Genomic DNA, 21,194 nt, shown 5'->3' with positions numbered 1-21,194 from the left:
TCTCGATGGTTTTCCACAAATGGAGGGACCTACAATTTTGAACTACACCATACCAACTCATTATTTTCCGGAAAGAATGTGCTTAGCCGTATTTGCCACACAGTTTTGTTTACTTCCCTACTTTACAAAAATGTGGAAGAATTTCTCCTGCTTAAATATCATCTATAAGTTGGAAATGAATATGAACCCAGATGTTCTTCCTAGATGTTCGATTTCGATAAATTATTTCGCCTCAATGAAGGTTTATCCTTCAGTCTATGAAGGGGTCTGTACTAAAGGGTAGTATTCGAGGAAATTTCGGCCGCCAAGCCTGGAGTCATCTGTGTAAATAGCTACACTACCGGATGGAGGCGATAATTGGTGCATCACTCTTTCTTGGTGCCCACTGTTTGGAATGTGTGTATTAAAATTGATTTCAGGAATAGAGGTTATGGTATGTACAAATAACACAGAGTTTCGTCACTTCGCAGAGATATTTCGGTCAAGCGTATGGCACCAACAACCGCCGTCTGATGACCTGAAATTCTAGAGGTAAAAGATTATATATATTTGGTTCCGAAAATGTAAATTTAGGTTGAATAAGAATGAATTAAAAGCCCCACAATAAGCGTGACACAACTTAACCCTCTAAGCTGCCTGGTTCAAATAGCTACACGTAGCTTAGAGTTCAAACCAAGTAAGAAGTTCATAAAGAAGCCTAAATGGACACACTTCCAACATAGTACTCATAAGAGGCAACTACAAAGAGTATATTTGTTGCTATTGTAAGACTATACTTGTATAAGTATTTTAATAACTAATAAGCTTATTCTCGTTTTCATAATCTTAGACGCTAGAATGACACAGTAGGGATAAGTCTTCCTAGAGCTTAGTGTAACACAGTGATTAAGTATACAAACTTTGACCTAGTCCAGATTGTCTTTTATTGTGGTTATATAGAGAAAAAATCAAATTTGTTCAATTATCTAGGCTGCCAGAGTTTATTACGCAATTTTATTATATATTTTTTTTTGTTGAAGCAGCCGACTGTAGCCACATTTTTATTGATTGATTTGTAATTGGTTTATTGGTTCGTTAAAGGGGTACTTCACCCAGAATCCAACTAGCGCTTCCGCACCATTTTGTTGCCACATCCTTGTTACCAACTTGTTTAATGGTTATTTACAGCATAACTATATCCAGTCTGTGCAGTTTAAGAACCTTATTAGGTTGTTGACATCTAAGCCAGGCAGTTGTTCGAGACTCTGGAACTATATCCAGTCTGTGCAGTTTAAGAACCTTATTAGGTTGTTGACCAGACAGTTGACTGAGTCACCCCAATAGTGGTTTGCCAAGACATTCACATAAGCATGGCATTCATAGAGGAAAAGGATTATTATTATTATTAGAAGGCCATTACGCACTGCGACCAGAGCTGATCTATTGTGAAAGGCCTATTTTGTAACCCTAGAGTTTTAGGCTTTTTAGAAATTTTAGCACAGTTTTGGGTTTGTTGTTCCAAAGATTGCATGGAGATACTACGATACCACCAAGGTGGTGAAGTCTTTGTCTGCCCAACGCAGGACATTCACAAAGCAAATGTTCTGAGCTTTCTATGTCCATTTCGCAAAAGCGGCAGACATTGGTCTCGGATAGACCAATATTGTTTAGATGGTACCTCAGGCTGCAGTGACCTGTAAGGTATCCGGTTAAAAGACGCAGATCTACTCTGTTTAGTGAGAGAAGTTTGTCAGATATTCCTTTGTTGGGACTTAGGAATAGTTTGGCTTGACGCTGACCGGCACAGTTTAGCCAATGTGCGGCAAGTTTTCTTTCCTCCCATTTCCTAAGGAATTCATTAATGTGGCCTTTTGTCAGTCCACAGAAAGGCTCAGGACCAGTAAGTTGCATATTTGCTCCTTGTTTTGCAAGGTCGTCAGCCATTTCATTTCCCTCATGTCCTTCATGTCCCGGAATCCAACATAGTGTTACTGTGTTGAGGTTTCCTAACGTGTTTAGGAGGTTTAGGCAATCGTTTACCAGTTTAGAGGTGATGGTTGTTGATAGAAGGGCTTTTAAAGCCGCTTGGCTATCTGAAAGTATTTAGATGTGAGTACCTCTCATTTTCCTTCTAAGGCATTCTCTCACACATATTTCAATGGCATGTATTTCTGCCTGGAATATAGTTGGGTAGGATCCCATCGGAATCGATTTTTTGAATTTGGGCCCATTGATTCCTGCCCCTGTTCTACCATTTTCCAATTTGGACCCATCAGTAAACCATAGCTGGGAGCCAGGTTTGAAGGTGATAGAGTTAGTTCTCCAGTCTGTTCGTTCATTGATTATAACTTGGAAGTTCCTGAAGAGTATTGGTTTGGGTGATAGTATATCATCCCTATGAAGAATGGGACTATGTAGGAGGTCTTCTAAGATCTTTAAATGTCCTTTCATATCCCCACTTTTAAGTTCGGATATACCTTTTAGTCTTAAGGCACTCGAGCGAGCTTCCCTTTCAATTAGAATTGGAAGCGGTGGTATGTTCAGGAGCACACCCAATGCATCCGTGGGACACGTTTTCATAGCCCCTGTAATACCAACACATACCAGGCGATGCAGTTTGCTTAATTCGTTTGCCGCCTTTCTTTGCTTGACCTTGGGCCACCATGCTAAGGATGCATAAGTGACTATGGGTTTTACAACTGTGGTGAATGTCCAGAAGGTCATTCTAGGGATTAGTCCCCATGTCTTACCAAAAAGCCTTGTACAGGCAAAGAATGCCCTTGTGGCTTTTGAAGTAACTCTCTCAATATGGGAGTTCCACGTAAGCGTTTTGTCAAGACTAACGCCAAGATAGTTCGCTTCTGTCGAGAGTTCAAGTGTTGTTCTGTTAAGGGTCGGACATTTGAGATTTATGTTCCTTCTCCTAGTAAATGGTACAAGTGTTGTTTTGGATGGGTTGATGGAGAGCCCTTTTTCCGTGCACCATTTGTTTATTAGTGTAAGGGCTTGTTGCATGCGATCCGAAATGGTTTCCTCATGCCAGCCTAATACATAAACTACTAGGTCATCAGCGTAACCCTGAGTGTGAAATCCTAGGTTATTCAGTTTGTGGAGAAGTTCATCTATGACTAGAGTCCACAGAAGAGGAGAGAGTACGCCACCTTGAGGGCAACCTCTTGTGGCTTTAATAGATTTGATTGTTCCTCCTAGTTCGGTGCTGATCGTCCTAGATTTCAGCATGAATATTATCCATCTAGTGATGGGTTCAGGTACCTCCTTTAGATATAGGGCATTATAGATTGCCTCATAGGAGGTGTTATCAAAAGCTCCTGATATGTCAATAAATGCACATAGAGCTATCTGTTTGGACTCAATAGCCTTTTCAATAACTGTTACCAGGCTGTGTATTGCAGTCTCAGTGGATTTTCCCTGTTGATAGGCAAATTGAAGTCGATGCAGTGGGAATTTAGCTAGATTGTATTCCCTAATATACTGATCAACTATCTTTTCCATTGTTTTGAGGAAAAATGAGCTGAGACTAATTGGTCTGTATGATTTAGGCAATTGTTCGGGTTTTTTCCCTACCTTTGGAATAAATACGACCTTAACCTCAGCCCATTTTGTAGGCAAATACCCTAGCAGTAAGCTTGCTTTGTATAGTCTGGTCAAATTAGGGATAATATGGTGTGCACCCTGCTGTAAAAGACAGGGGAATATCCCATCAGGACCAGGAGATTTGTATGGGCTGAATGTTGATATCGCCCATTGTACCCGCTTTTCATGGAATAGCTTGTTTGCTAGTTTTAAGTTCTCAGCACCCGCAGATGTAGTGGCTTCTGCCGGTACAGAGATCTCGTCTAGCACAAGTGATCCAGGGAAGTGAGTGTCCAGCAGAAGTTGACTGGTTTCCTCTGGATTCTTTGTGTAGCTTCCGTCTGGCTGAGGAAAAGGATAATCAATCTCTTTACATATTGTTTGTTTGTTCCCTGTATCTTTGCGACAGAGTTATAATTTATACTTTTTGAATATAACAGTGGCTTTCTCTCGAGCATTTCGTCTGCTAAGGGCAAGACTTTACAGCCGTAATTAAACTCTCCTTCAACGCAAACGTATAGCCGCTATAGAAATGGACTGGTACTCACAGGAAAATTAATATGCCTATCAACTTAGTACGCATTTCATTTAAACCCGGTTACTAAAATGCCTGCTAGCTCTGAATTTACAAAGCTCGGAGTTCTTACATAACCTTGCCTTAGATTTTGTAGATTTGCTTAAAAGAAGACAATAACGCTTTTAAGGAAAATATTTGTTAACAATTCGATATTACTATTATTTCAAAAGAATATCCAATTTTAAATCTCGGTGACTGGGAAGTGGAATACATTATTGCAATTATTGGTGACAGAATTAGGAATCTTACTTTAGCCCTCAAGCAGTACGATGGTCTAAGTATGGTTGCCTTTGAGAATTTCTTTTGAATTTTTTTCTTTCGCTGAGTGCTTTCATTCACATTTACACTGCATTCAACCAATCAATTGAACTGTATATAGAAGAAAATTTAAGCAGTTGCCCTGTGTCAAATGAAATAGAAATCTCGTCAAAATTTACCCATATATCAAATTCTAATTTCACTAGTCAGACAGCTGCCAAAAAGCTTGAAGCATATTATGATATTAGCATATATGAAAATATATAAAGGCATACATATGGATGTATGTATTATGCTCAACTTATTTTCACAAAAACACCAGTATGTATGTACGTAAACTTATTCATACGCATGCATGTGTATGTGCATATATAGCAACTAAATCAAATTTCGTGCACCGCAAGCAGCTGGCTCTGGTCAGAGTGGATGAAGGGCATGCAGATACAAGTACAAGTATAGTAAATGACACGAGGACTTTGTTAGCTGAATTGAAATATTCAAGTTTGCCAGCATATGCATATATGTACATATGTAAGTGAAGCGTAATAACAACAACAAGTAAGGTGTAAAGAGTGAAGTGAATGAAAGGAGAATACGTCAACTCGAAATGACAAAAATATAACCAAACGCAACTGTCGCACTTGCAACATGTGTCACATGCGCTCGAGTGTGTTGCGCGCCAAAAGCAAACTCAAAAAAATATTATATTTGCGTTTATGATTTTGTTTGGCTTGACTTTTTTTTGTTGAATTCTAAGCATTCAAGCGGAAAGAGTTTGCGCGTGACTACCATTCGTGAGGGCGCGAGTTCGAAACTTGCGGCGGGAATAACTACCAACTAATAGCAAAAGGCTGTCGCTCCTTCACTGGCCGCTGACCGTATCTTTGCCATGAAAAAGCATCTGCGGTGTAAAACTGTAGGTCGCTCCGTTTTGTGGAAAAACGTCATGCCATATACCCGAAATTGGAGCGGAAGCTCGGCCAAATACCGAACAGAGGATATGCACGCCAATTATATGTACGTTATACATCTACTCACACATGTTTACATACCTATATGTATATTTTGCATTCAATCAACAGAAATCAGAAAAAATTCAAATATGGTTTAGCTACAAACAAACAAAAACAAAAAACAGAAGCTTTTAGAATGAAATTGAAGAGATTCTTCTAACATAACTCACAAATCACGCAAACCGCAAGCGACGAGAGAGGAGGCAGAAAAAAAGTTCAAACAAACCGAGCAGACATATGCTGGAGTCTAGAGTGAAATCATTCATAAATACAAATCCACAAATGTACATACCTAGTAGAGCCAGAGGTGAGATATTCCTTAGTGAGAAATACAGGGTCTTTGCAATTTGGAGCTTATTTTAATATTCTTATTTTAAATGGAATTTCTGTACTCGTTTATTATTTTATATGTTGCAGTGGTTGCAAATTAACATTTTCTAAATTCCAAATTTTCCGCGCGTGCCTGCGTACAGACACAAGTATTGATTTTCTTGTGAAATCTTTGACTATCTTTGGGCTAATCCCAAGTATTCTGAAAGAATTTAATCGGGCAATTCTGATAGCCAAATTTCTGCAAATTATGGCGCACTTTTTTTCTCACATGAATTTTATTTAAAATATATGGTTTTGTTGGCTATGTGGCATATTGAAGAGCATTATTAAAGTCAGCAATGAAAAAGTTGTTATCATATATCGAAATCGCAATCCACGACGGCACTCGCTTGCATTTCTAATTGCATTTTAGAAGAAAAATGTCCACCATGAAATGACATCATTAGATTACAATGCCATTTAAAAGGGCGAAAGGAATGTGCACTGGTGTGTGTACAACTTCTAGCAAAGGCGGAATAGTGCTATCCACATGAGACGAAACCCAAAAAAAAAAACAAAAAACCACGTCAAAGTCGGTCAAAAGTAAAAGTCATGTTACTCGTTTTCTTTGATTATCATGGTGTTGCGCACTCGGAATTCATTTCAAATGGTTCTACGGTAAATAAAGAATATTATTTGGAACTTATGCGACGTTTGAGAGAGAATGTGCCTAAGAAACGGTCCAATTTATGGAAAGAAAACTCATGGATCTTGTGCCATGATAACGCACCGTCTAACAAGGTTCATACTGTGAAGGCTTTTTTGACCAAAAACTCCGCCGTATTCACCGGATTTAGCCCAATGTGACTTTTTCAGCAAATTCTCTTTAAAGGCCGCCTTGAGTCTATAGAGGCCATTAAAGAGAATTTGCTGAAGGAGCTGAAGTAGATCTCTCTAAACGCATTTAAAAGGTGCTTTGATGACTGGATTAATCCTTAGCATTTGTGTATTGCTTTGAGTGGCGCCTATTTTGAAGGCGAGAAAATAAATGTTGATAATTAAACAATTACTTTGCGTTTGATTGAGCAATTACCGGTACTTTTTTGACAGAACGTAGTATTCCAGTCTAGGGAGCACCGAAATGCAAATGACTTTAAAGTAGCCTTAGCCCTGCAGATCTACCAGAAGGAGGTTAAGTGTCGCATATTATGATTTCGATGGTGTGGTTGCCATTGCACCTGTTATGAGATCAGATGAGAGCCTTTGAACCTTGTCAACCAAAAATATGATGATTTTCAATAATTCTTTGTTTTATGCTAGTCAATTGCTTTATTTTACAAAAATAAAAACATAGCAATTATGAAACATGTTTCAATTGACTTTAGCAAAATTTCAAAAAAAAATTAATAATTGTAAAAGCTATCTCTGTTTGTGTGAAGCCCGTTTCTCCAGAAGTACCTTGCGGTGATCATCACAAGTCCTTGGAGATTCATCCAAAATCAATCGGACAAGAGAAATGATTTTTATTAATAGATAATCTTGTACCAAGTCGAAGCTTTTCTTTCCAAATTTGCAATATGGCGGCGTCAATAAATATTTTTCAGATTTTCGAAAATAACCCACAATTAATTGATTAAAAGGAATCGAAATTTTTGAAAAAAAAAAATTCTCTATCAGGCACGAGTTTTTATATGTTTTTCAAGAGCACTATAAATTTTATTGAAATATACCACGCGGTTTTAAAGTTACAGTGATCACAGTTTCAAAAAACAAAGTTTTGAGAAAAGTTTAAAGTTTAGTTACTTGCTCTCGAACGCTTCGAAGCGCCCGAGTGCCCGTTGTTAATTGCAACAATATAACTCGAAAAGTATTTGCCGGATTCACTTTAAATTTTAACACAATATTTTTAAGATATTATACTTTAAGAAAATGCAAAACAAAAATCCAATTCTATGAAAATTCTAACTACCCGTAACCCCTTACTGATTACACTCTTCTCAAGGGCATCCCACCATACTACAATACCATAGTAGAGAATTGGCCGAACTATCGCTGTGTAAAGCCATTGTGTTATTCTGGGACTCAACCCCCATTTTTCCCCAATTAGCCTTCCGCAGGAGGGCGCCATCAGTGCTTTTCGTGCTCTATCTTTAGTATATCTTTATATAAAAAAAAAACATCATACAAAAAAATTATATGTTTATAAAAATCTTGGAAAGATCCGAAAATATTTGACATTAAAACTTTTACTTTATACCAACATTTTGACCATTGAATAAATCTCAAAATTTTTTGATTTTTTTTTTAATTTTGTCCAGGTTACTTTTTTTTATGCTTTCTTATTATCTGCAAATAAACCAATTTGCAAAAGAACTTAAGACCTCATACAAAATATTGCTTGAATTCGAATCGCTCAACTGTTAAAAAATACATCATCGAGCTGTCACCGGCGTCAAGAAAATAGAAGCTCGAACTTCAAAGATCTTGTAAAAGACTATTCTATGTGACATTATTTGTTAGTAATAATTGTTGATTGCTTCTTTGGTCCTCCTTTAGTATTCGTTTAGGCGCAAAGGAAGCGAGCCCCCTTTACGTGAAATTATAACCCGTTCTATAATGATTTTGAAATGTCTTTAGTTCTGCTTCAAAGGAAACAAATTAAGCAAGCAATGATTCCAAGATGCACTCAGTGTATCACATCATACGTATGCACACATATGCATACATATTTTAAAATACTAATGCATTTATATTTTCATGCTTACAAGTACGAGTTTATGTACGATAGTTATGCTAAGCACAAATAGTACTGGCCCTATTTGCCTCGTACCTCTTTCGACAATCACAGTACGACACACATTCAAACACGTCAAATCGCTTCTTCAACGCTATATCGTAATACCACTTATTTTTGTACATATATGAATATATATACCAGTATATTTTAGTAAACATAAAACACAGAGCAGCCGCAAGTGCTTAGCTTTTTCAATATTTTTGACCTCTCTATTTATTTTTCAACTTTTCTTGCTTTCAAAACATAATATATTTATCATGCTTTATGATTTAATGCAATACGAGAGACTAACTGCACGCTATTATTCTTTACTCACTCTTGATGCCATACCTCCATTTATTTATTTTGTCTCTTGGTTATCCGCAGATACTATGCGATTGTGAAACCACTCAAGTACCCCATTAGCATGACAAAACGCGTTGTGTTCATCATGATATTGAATACGTGGATATCACCAGCTCTTCTCTCCTTCCTGCCCATATTCATCGGTTGGTATACGACAGAGGAGCATAAGAATTTTGTGAAAATTCATCCAGATCGTTGTGAGTTCATCGTCAATAAGCCATATTGTGTTATCTCGAGTTCAATTTCCTTTTGGATACCCTGCACAATTATGATATTCACGTATTTGGCGATATTCCGAGAGGCGAATCGTCAGGAAAAGCAGATGATGGCGCGACATGGCAATGCAATGTTGATGCATCGACACTCGGTGGACACCCGCGGCGGTGGAGGAGCAAGCAATAATACAGGTATGAATGGTTGGTTATCGGTGGTATGAAATGGAATACTGAATTGAAATTGGTTTTCATGGTTGAGAATGAAATTTAATTGGAGGGAAAGCGGGAGCATACATTGTTTTACTTTGTGAACAGGAGTAGATTTTTATAACCACAGAATGACAATGATGATGATAATAATAATGATAAAGCTAACGAAAATGTAACGATGGCAACAACAATGATAATGATAATAGCAATGACAATTACAATGATAATTACAATAATTAAGGTAATGGTAATGATAAAGCTAAGACAATAACAAATACAAGTTAGACAGTTTTAATAATAATGACAGAGACAAATGATGGCGATGATAATAGCAATGTCAGTGACACTGATATTGATAATGACAATGACAAATACAAAGACAATGACAGTGACAATGCCCAAAGGCAAAGGGAATGACAATTGAAATTACTATGAAAATGACAAGGGCAATAATAAAACAGTTATAATAATAACGTCAGTGATAATGACAATGACAAATACAAAGACAATGACAATGACAATGACAAAGTAAACAGCAATGACAATTACATGACACTAGTTATGACAGTCGTAATAATTTTTATAATAATAATAATAATGGCAGCGATAGTGGCAACACCACTTACTATGACAATGGCAGATCGCATGACAAATACAAAGATAATGACATTGGTAAGGACACTGATTAAAACAATAGCAATTACACAGATAATGACAATGTCAAGAATAATCCCAATGACAGTGACAATGACAAATACAATGATTATGACACTGAAAAAACAATAACGATGACAACGACAAAGCAGTGAAAGTAACAATAATAATTATAATGACAATTACAATCTTAGTGGCTATAACAAAAACAAACAATGGTAATATAAATTACGATCACCATGACGAAAACAGCGGCAACGACAATGATAAGGACAATAATAATAACACTGACATGAAAACTGAGTATGGCTAGGACTAAGAGTGTGATAAGAAGAAGAATAGCTACCATGGGAATATATTTTATATGCGATTTGCAAAAAGGGACCAATAACTGGTTTTCTAAATCAAAACGAAAGTCACTAAAGAGGCGGACATATTATAGGACATATTAGCTTTGTTCTTAAGAACTTCTCTCAATATTAGTGACTTATCGAAATTTAAAACGGCCATTTGTAGATTCTTGTTCTTTCACAGCATTAAACGCGGCTGCTTGATGATCCTTCACAATGCCCCTCCAAAGCAGTCGATCTTGAGCTCTTTCTTCGTAGTTACGTATTTCGAAATCGTTGAGATCGTTTTCCACTACGTATATTCATCAGTTCCTCTGTCTGCCTTTGGCCTTTACGCTCATTAGCTTTCCTGTCATGGCTTTCTCCACGGCACGTTTCGAAGTCATAAGCGTAACATGACCTATCTTCTTGTGCGCCACGCTTCAACAATACGCACAGCTTTCTCGTTCTGAGTGAGATCGTTTAGTTCGCAGTTGTACTTTCTTTCCATGCTAGCAATCAGCGCGCAGTCACCAACTTTAAAAGTCCATACCTCACATTCGTACATTAAGATCGGTCGGATAAAGGTCTTGTACATAGTTAGCTTTGTAGTTTTAGACAAGAGCCGTGTCTTGAACAAGTTAAGGTGGCCATAATACGTTTTGTTGGCGACGTTGATGCGATCCCTGACTGCAAAAGTTGAATCACCGCTACATGTGAACATAACTCCGAAATACTTAAAATGCTGCACTGCTTGAAAACTATAAGCTGCCACATGAAAATTTTGCACCTGTGAAGGCCGCCTCGACTTCAGCAAATATTTGGTTTTGCTCTTGTTTAAAAACAAGTTTTATTTGTTAGTTTATATTTTGAATTGGCTGAAAAGAAGGTTAATGTTCCAGTCGTCTGACTTGATCATACCTCTGTCGATTACGAACAAGAACACCCTTTATTTTAATTTCTTAGATTCGTTAAATATATCTAGGTAGGTAGGTAGGTTGGGTGGTTGTCACAAAGACACACTTAACCCTTTCACAGGTCCCTTGTGATACCACTGGAGCTTATCCTTACCCTACGTGTTCCTTTTGAATCCATCCGGTAACTTTAATAAACGATCAGAGCTTCGTTAGTTTTAGATGGGCTATGTCCGCTACATCGGTTAAAAATGTGGTATCAAGAGTGCGCAGTCTTCTCATAGTTAAGCTTTCACACTCACATAAAAGGTGTCTGACTGTTTTCTCTTCTTCTGTATTAAGACAGCTTCTACAGAAATCGAAGTACGGGAGTCCTAACCTTCTAGCGTGGCTGCCTATTAAACAATGACCGGTTAATACCCCTATTATTTTTCTTATAGCTTCTCTGTTAAATCTTAGCAAGATCTTCGATCAACCGCTGTTCCAGTTCGGCCATGTCTGTCTGCTTAGTTCGCATGTTGTGAGGTTTTGCCAGCTTGTATTTACCTTTTTGATGGTTTCCCTGTCTATAAGTAATTTACAAGCGCCTATAGACATGGGTATCAGCGCCTTATCCAGTTTGAGATCGAGCGTTTTTAAATATATCTAAGTACCTAGTATATTTTTTTTAAGAATATTTATATATAAAAGTTATATCAACTACAGAGAGAAAATCAGGATTAGGGAAATCTCAAATATCGACACTTTTTTGAAGTAAGTTACCAACTACGATAGAAATCCCTAATGACTACAATGGCAACAGGCGAAAATAGTGATGATCCATACTTTGTGAATCAGCACAAACCAAACCTGGTTTCCATTAGGTTCATGAAAAAAAAAGTTGTGCTCTCATTTTGGCGCTAAGGAACCAAACTCTAATCATGAAAGTGGAAGAGACAATCAAAACCAAAAACGTCTGAAAAAAGACCATCTTTGGTTACGGGAGCTAATCTAACGGAGTTTTATGTGATTAAGAATACAAAATTGTACAAGCCATAGTCAAGAAGCAACCGAACAGTGGGTTATATATTTCTGATTAAAACACATTCTTTCAGTTTTCACACTGTAGTCTCAAAATAGTTTTATTGTCAACCAACGAGCTATCGATAAAAACTAAAAAAACTAACTAACTAAAAATATTAAAATACTTTAAAAATGTTTTAATTATTATGAAAGTATTATGTTTTGTCTTAGAAAAGTAGATACCTACACGAATTTACTTATGGACCTTGCACTAGTCGCACAATATATGGCTGCAAGTGAGAATTTGTTTCAGAAACCAAATGCAATAATGTTTTAAGCCCTAGCCGGCTAAGTCAATATCGAAAAATTTTCTGCCAACTCAGATTTTTCTACCATTTCGTTTTTACCTAAAAATGTGTGCATGTGTGCGTATTTGTGCATAACAGCCACCACTGCTTCATCAAACACATAACGCGGCCAGGTTAGCTTTTCGTATTGGCCACATTTGTGCGCTCCCAGTATTTAATGGGCAAACTTTTCCTGCATAAAACCAACCAAAAAGTATATAGGTATATTCAGAAGAAAATGTTATAAATATTAGAAGCGATTAGTAAGGGCTATGTGAATGAACATATCACATAAAACATGTTCGCTGGAATATACATAAATAATAGCGCTATGCAAAATTCCTTCTTACGTGTCGTTTACTCAGCATTTATGGCATGCAGCTCACACTTTCAGCAGCATTCTACAAAGAACAATTAACAGAAACTTTTCCGAACGATGGATAGGCGGTCTGGGCAGGTAAACCGCGCATACCAAATACAAAAGCAAACAGCTGGCAAGCAAGCAAGACGAACGTTGGTAAGAGTGCGGCTGGCGGATGGTTGAGTTGAGCTGAGTTGAGTCGAGTCTCAAAGTGTTTTTCGAAACTTTTTCGCCGCTACCAGTTAACTCAGAAGAATTTTGTAAAATCCTTTGGCAACCCTTATTTCTTTCCCATCGATTATTTGAGCTTAGCTGGGTCGACTTTGCGCTGATAAATTCGTTGCAAATTATTGCCAGATTTGAAGTTTTTCAATCTCATAAGTATTTTTTGCTTGCCATTTTTCATTCGTTTTTTATTTTTTTTTTTTCTATATTTTATTGTTCCATTTTTCTCATTAACTGATTTGCTATGTATTGCCGCAGGTGAAGCGCTCAGCGGTTCCGGCTCATCGAAAACTTTAACACTGCACGAAGTTGAACAGGATCATACACCGACAAAGGATAAACATTTAATCAAAATGAAACGAGAACACAAGGCTGCAAGAACTTTAGGTATAATTATGGGCACATTCATACTCTGCTGGTTGCCATTCTTTCTTTGGTGAGTATGACTAATTGCAGATGTACTTATGCAACTGCGTACATAGTAATTTATAAATGTATGAATATACTCTTATACGTAAAACCACATGGCAAATGCTGCATTCAACTGCACTGTGAAGATTTATATGCGAGTTTGAAGTGAAAAAGTTTACTGAGATTAAATTTGATACGAGCAAATTTTGATTTGGTAAAGAACCTAATTGGATTAAGCACACATAGCTACGTGAATTTCAGTGTTTTTACACACATGTTTGTATGTATGTGAATGTTAGCGTTCTTGAAAATTGGTGCATGAGTAATTTATCTGGTATAGTGAAATTCTATCTCCTACAATATTATAAATTAGTTTGCTTATATTACACAAAAGTTTGAGCTGAACTAAATTGCAACAACATACTTTTATTTTCCTTTAGTATATTTTTCATATTTTTATAGCAACATTTTCTATTAAACTTAACCTTGCCGTATAAATTATACTGCTTTGCTATTTTCGCAAATTTATCAACTCAAATTATAGACTCCTCTGCAAAACTTTTCGTGCTTCATTTTTCATACACTTTGTTGCAAGTTACTTTCACTATTTTTCTTCTTTTCACTTTACTTCCGATTCAACCGCCTTTTCACCCCCTTTTCCTCTCTATTGCTTTGTAATCCAATGTAATGTTCTCTTAAGCTAGGGCAAAGCAATTTAGCGAAATAGAAATTCTGGTTTGCTTTGCAAAATACTCATAAAGCTTTTCACTGAAAACAAACAATAAAAAAACCCCTAATTTTTTTATGTACAATATTTTCATATTCATCTCAGTTATGCGCAGACTAAAAATTTTCTTAGCGAAAAATGCTAATAAGGGAAATGAGTTTAATAATTGGGCACATCTTACATCGAATTTTCGTTTATAAATTCTAGATATTTAAGCTAATACCAAAACATGTTTGCTTGTTTGTTCTTATATCGAATTATTATTATTATTTAATAGATTTGCCAAAAATACTTATATCTAAATACAAACTAAGAGTACCAGCTGCCAGGGTCTGCGGATTATTATTTCAAAAGTGGTGAAGTAATATGAAATACATTCTTTCAAGCTCAATTACAGTTTAATAATTTGTTGCAGGAGTGTCATATACCATCATATTCCAAAATAAATTTTCCCAAATATGCAGGATCATTTCATCAGTTCTTCTTTTATGCTGTGTAAGAACTGCATGACGATACCTATTAACAGTAACTCATTAGATGAAAGTGTGTGTTCACATTTACCTAGGGAGGCATAGTAAACTGAAAACATTGAAACAGATAGTGAACGATTTCCTTAACAACCTTTAAATTGTAAAAATTGTATAGTAATTTTCAAACGTTAAAACCGTTATTTTATGCTTGAAGATATTTGGCCAAGAGATGCCAATACTACCGAATTTTTTTATTTTCATCTCAAGATTTCGGGATTTTTTTCACCTAAAACTGTTAATTTTTGCTCTAATATTTTTGGTAGTAGGGATGCCAATATTAGCGGATATTTTTATCTTGATCCTGAAGTTTCATTAAACATAATATGAAAAAAAAAACATTTAAAATTTAAAATAAACTGAAATAGAAAATTTCATATTTATATTTTTCCCTTTCAACAAATGCGATAAGTATGTAAAGCGTTTTTCAGTAAGACCGCTTCAACTTTTGAGCTTTTTTGAATAAAACACAAACGGTTTGACTTTTTTAACTAATTTTTTTTATTATCGAGTTTGAACATATACATTTAAGTATGAAATTCGATTACTTTTGCATGACCACCGCGTGCACGTTTTACGAAGTCCAATTGTTGAACCCAATTTTCGACCACTCTTTTGCATAAATCGGCCGAAATTCCAGCAATTTCGCGTTCAATGTTGGCTCTGAGCTCTCAAATCGTCGCCGGCTTGTTACTGTAGACCAATGACTTCACATAACCCCAAAGAAAATAGTCTAGAGGCGTCAAATCACACAAGCGCGGCGGCCATTCGACCGGTCCATTTCTGGAAATAATGCGCTCATCGAACTTACTCTTCAACAAATCAATTGTAGCGAGTGCTGTGTGGCTTGTGGCCCCGTCCTGTTGAAACCACATGTTGTCTAAGTCCATACCATTCAACTGCGGCCAAAAATAATCGTTTATCATGTCGCGGTATCGATTTCCATTCACAGTAACGTGGCGATCGTTTTCGTCAACGAAAAAATATGGGTCAATTACGTCGCCGGCATGTAAACCGCACCAAACAGTGATTTTTTCGGGATGCAACGGTGCCTCATGAATCACGTGTGGATTGCTTTCTGCCCAGTAACGTATATTTTGCTTGTTGACAAAGCCATTGAGCCAAAAGTGAGCTTCATCACTGAAGATGATTTTTTGGAAAATTTATAAATTTTCATAAAAAATTTGCACGATTATTTTCATAAAAATTTGCACGATTTGCAATCGTTGATCAAGTGTGTAGCGTTCCATGATGAAATGTATACTAATGAAGTTTACAAATGATAAGCGAAAAATAAAAAATATTGCGTCGTTCGCCCTCCCTTTTGGAAAAAAGTTGAAGCGCACCTATTGAAAAACGCCTTACTTGCATTTATTTATTTAAATCAAAAACCCATCCATGCCGTATGCTTTGTGAGGTTACAACCATGGTTCTTAAATTGGTATGTTGCCCACTCAGAATTTTTAGCAGGTCAAAAAGAAGTAATAAAGGGTTTTCCTATAGCAGGTGTTAGGTGTTAAACAGGAGAGATTATTAACGATTTTTTATGGCCGGAATTGGATAGTATTGATCTGGACAATGTTTATTTTGAACAATACGGCGATACGTGCCACAGAAGCAATGAAACCATTGATCTTTCACGGGAAAAGTTTCCGGACCATGTTATCTCTCGAAGAGGTGATAACAATTGGCCACCGAGATATTGTGATTTCACACCTTGTGACTTTTCTCTTTGGGGCCACGTGAAAGAGAAGGTCTACGCCAACAGCTCAAGACCTCAAAGATAAAATTAGTGAGGCTATCGAGGACATAGCGCAGCCATTTTGCAATTCGGCTATGGAAAATTTCATGAAAAGGATATTGTACTGTAAGCGTGGTCGTGGTGGTCATTTGCCTGATGCTATTTTCCACTATTAACGGCATACCTTCCTCTTTATAATGAAATGAACATCCGATCAATTATATTAAAAAATAGATTTCTTTTTTGAATATCAAAATAATGCCTCTATTTAGAAAACCCTTTAGAATAACACAATCTTAACACTTTTAAACTTATTGTGGAAATATATATGTATGCAAATACATATGGTGAAACTAACCACTTATAAACTGTTTTTTTAGCTTGACTTGTAAAAAATTGTGACCAACAAATCCTTACTCTGTTTTACTGAATTTATTAATAAACATTATTAAAGCAGTTTTCTATTCAAATAAAAAATAGTTTATTTAAAACAAAATTTAAAAAAGTTTCTCAGAAGTTGACAATTTTTTTTGTAATAAATTTTTGTAAGTTGCAAATTTTTAGTTATTTCAATTCAACCCTCAGGATTTTTCGAGATCTCGAAATTATCTTGTATTAATTGTATATGTGTGTTAATTAGAAACCATAAATACATTATTCACGATATTAATAGGACTATGAATAAGTTCGTGCGGTTTTTTTCGAAATTTGAAACTTTATTGACGTAAAATGGTTACAAATTTAATATTCAAAATATTGTCCATCGCTTACTACTACTTTTTCCCATCTTTCTGGCAATTCACGGATTCCCTTTGTGAAAAATTCGGTCGGTTTTGCCTCAATCCACGAATCGATCCATTTTTTGACTTCATCGTAATTACGGAAGTGCTGGTCAGCCAGGCCATGTTGCATCGATCGGAAGAGATAGTAATCGGATGGCGCAAGGTCTGGACTATACGGCGGGTGGGGTAGGACATCCCATTTGAGCGTTTCTAAGTATGTTTTGACCACTTGTGCAACATGTGGCCGAGCATTGTCATGTTGCAAAATAACTTTGTCGTGTCTATCGGCGTATTGCGGCCGTTTTTCTCGCAGTGCTCGGCTCAAACGCATCAATTGTCGTCGGTAGACATCCCCCGTAATCGTTTCATTCGGTTTCAGTAGCTCATAATACACAACACCCAGCTGGTCCCACCAGATACACAGCATAACCTTCAGGCCATGAATATTCTGCGCCGACGTCGATGTTGAAGCATGGCCAGGGTATCCATACGTTGCCCGACGTTTTGGATTGTCGTAATGGACCCACTTTTCATCGCCAGTCACAATTCGATGCAAAAAACCCTTTCTTTTGTGCCGTTGAAGCAGTTGTTCGCATGCCATAAAACGGCGTTCAACGTCTCTTGGCTTCAATTCATACGGCACCCAATGGCCTACCTTTCGGATCATTCCCATGGCTTTTAAACGTTTGGAAATGGTTGATTGATCAACTCCCAAAGTTTTTGCAACCTCTTCTTGCGTTTGAGCCGGATCTTGATCGAGCAATTCCTCCAATTCGGTATCCATGAACTTTGGCGGCGCACCCTCGCGTTCTTCGTCTTCCAAGCCAAAATCACCACTTTTAAAGCGTGCAAACCACTTCTGGCACGTTCGCTCAGATAGAGCATGCTCACCATAAACTTCCACCAAGATACGATGACTTTCGGCTGCTTTTTTCTTCATATTAAAATAATGAAGAAGAATTCCCCGCAAAAACACATTATTTGGCACGAAATTCGACATTTTCAAGTGTGGTAAAAATATTGTTGTTTACGCTTCAAATAAAAAACTTATACTGACGTTTGTGCCTTACGACAGTAGCTCTCCAATGAATGTTTGGAAATGTGGATCGATGGAATAATAATCAAGTTACGCCATCTGTTGTAAAACCGCACGAACTTATAAATAGACCTATTATCATCCCTAACACATACATGGGTTCAAATACAATATTTCAAAATATTCCAACTGACGGGCCAGACGTTAAGAAAATTCGAAATACATGTTTATTACTCAAAAGAGATATTATCGGCTTCAAAGTACTCCTCGTCAACTACAACGCACGTATGCCAGCGCTTCATCAAACTCTCGAAACATTTCTAGAAATCTATTCAGAGCCGTCTACGATTTTTTAATATTTCCTTTCTGCTGTTTCGGCTATTAAAACGCGTTCCCCGTATTGGTTTTTTGACTCGATCAAACAGAAAACAAAAGCAGGGAGCCACATTATATGAATTCGATGATGGTATTCTTTTTATTCTTAGTCACAAATTCACGGATAATGATGGCACTATGCGACGCTGCTTTATCACGGGGCAAATTCCACGATGTGCTTATCCAGCAAATCTTTCTTTTTTGACGAAACGTCTCATAACGCCCAAATTGTATTTATTAACAGAAATTTCGCGTTGTACAATACCGTTGTAATACATTAAACCATAAAAACTCTAAGCATGGGTTTCCTTTTTGACCGAAAGCGACGTGTTTGTTAGGTCCTGGTTCACTCAAAACTATCCACTCACTCGCCCGATGTCTGGATTGCGCGTCGTATTCATAAACCCACGTTTCGTCTCCAGTAAAGATGCGTTTGTGCATTGTATGAATATTGGGTTGGATTTAGCCTTGGAAATCACGTATTCGGCAATATCAACGCGATCCCTTTTTCGCATGAAATTCAGGTTCTGACCAACTTTGCAACAACACGGCGCAAGCCGAAATCATTCACTTTAATATCTTACGATTTGTACCACTGGAAAACACGTGCACGTGATAGAGCAGAGTCCCCATAGGTTGTCTGCAACATTTTTAAGGCTTCTGAAGCCGAAATTTTGTTGGAATAACAAAATTTCAAACAAATTCTTTGTTCAACTTGAATTTCCATCGTTAAATTCGAAGAACACACTCGAGCTTGACTTGTTTACAGTAGCACAGAAAACAAACTATGTGACATATCACGCTGAAATTTCCCATGTAAGCTTATAACAGTCCTACCAAAAAACAAAAAATTTATTTTTGCCATATGTCATCCGCGGACCGTTTTATTGATAACGTCTCGTTCATATTTGAGCAGAAGGTATATGAGCCCTAATCCAGCTCTCTAATGGGTAATTTGTGGCAATCGATCAACTTTTCGTTCACCATATTCATGTTTTCATCAGTTTTAGATATCGATGGACTGTCACTATGTACGTCATCCTCAATGGGCTCACGCTCTCTTCCGAAGCGTTCATGTAATTCATTAATGACTGTTTCTTTTAGAGTATCATTACCGATCCAAATTTGTCCAAAAAAATTATAGAAAACAAAGCCGAAATCCTGAATATAAGCTTTCTTAAGTTTCATAGCCGGCTAAGCAATTAATTTGGAGGCATCTACTTTGCCAGGAAAATCGAAAAAGATACCCACATTTGTATTACATTTTATCACTGAACAAAAAAGATGGGCTTGAATATTGTCAAAATTTGTCCAAATTTGGTTGATAAGTAACTAAAATTCAATATTGCTCATAGTTTTCTATTCAATTTTTTGTTTAGGTTTTATTTAGTGGTTCGGTTACAACTACACTCATTCCTAACAGAAAGTTTTTCAAATTTCAATCTAGTCTATCTGTCAGTGAGTGGACTCATTTTTGTCTATGTCTGACGCCGAGCGATCTTTGCGTTGTGGACGTTTACGTGAAGAGCAGTACGAAGAGGGCTCGGATGGGTCTTCAATTTTGAGATATTTTTCGCTGATATTTTTAATTCCGCCATCTGTCATCGGTATTTGAACATTTCTATTAGTGGATTGTACCCTGTTTAAGATTAATGTTAATAGAACATGAAATGCTGTTCTAAAATCAAGCTAAGTTTAACTAATTTTTTGTTTTCTTTTTTAATAATAAGTAGTTCCATATAACAAAATATATCAGTGTTTATGGGAAAACATTAGCATAAATTAAGCACTCCAGTGCGTAAAATTTACGTAGCGTTAGTATTAGTTGAGTAAAAAAAGCGAAAATATTTTAGGTTTGCGTCACTTTGCTTAATTATTTCTCGTTACCGTAGGGTTCTCCTTTCGAATAGCACCAACAGAAATCCGTTAATCAATACCCACGTGAATGTTCGCCCACGGAAAATTTTATCCTAGTTTTTATTTTTTGTACCCCCCACGTGCTCCCCTGCCCTTAACTGCGTCTTAGTGATTAAATTCCCTGAATATAACAATTTGGAAATCTGCAAAAAAAACACATTAAATTGAAAAAAATTACAAGTAGCGCAAAGCCGAATTCTTTAATTTCTTAAATATTTTCGAAAAACGCTGCTGGCCCTGGTTAAGCCGATCAAAAGCAACTCTTCACTGCGGTCGCTTGAGTGAACAGTTTCAGATAAAGCAAGAAAATCTTAAGGAGCATGTGAAAAAAGCAAATAAAGCACCAACAATTTATCTTTTTGCAATTTTCTCAACTTTCATTCCATTTCACTGAATAAAAAGTTATACAATTCCGCTTTTAGTTAAAGAGAGTTAAAGGGATAGGAGCATGAAATAAAAAGCAACTGTTAACTTTTTGCAATTTTATTAACATTCCGCGGTGCTGAAAGCAAAGTTAAGTATAAGAAATGGAGAATAGCCAAAGAA

The 21,194-nt window shown here is 36.7% G+C and overlaps 1 protein-coding gene across 1 annotated transcript in view; it reads left to right on the top strand.

Moving 5' to 3' along the window:
* The window catches only part of LOC128854813 (octopamine receptor beta-2R), a 78,473-nt gene that overhangs the window by 51,794 nt on the left and 5,485 nt on the right, over positions 1-21,194 (top strand). The window contains 2 exon segments of the mRNA XM_054089222.1: positions 8,897-9,282; positions 13,391-13,568. Coding sequence (XP_053945197.1) covers positions 8,897-9,282; positions 13,391-13,568 — 564 coding nt within the window.

The sequence above is a fragment of the Anastrepha ludens genome, chromosome 2 (assembly GCF_028408465.1).
Source record: "Anastrepha ludens isolate Willacy chromosome 2, idAnaLude1.1, whole genome shotgun sequence".
Classification (NCBI taxonomy): domain Eukaryota; kingdom Metazoa; phylum Arthropoda; class Insecta; order Diptera; family Tephritidae; genus Anastrepha; species Anastrepha ludens.
The sequence above is the reverse complement of the archived record's forward strand: the minus strand, read 5'-3'. Positions and strand labels throughout refer to the sequence as shown.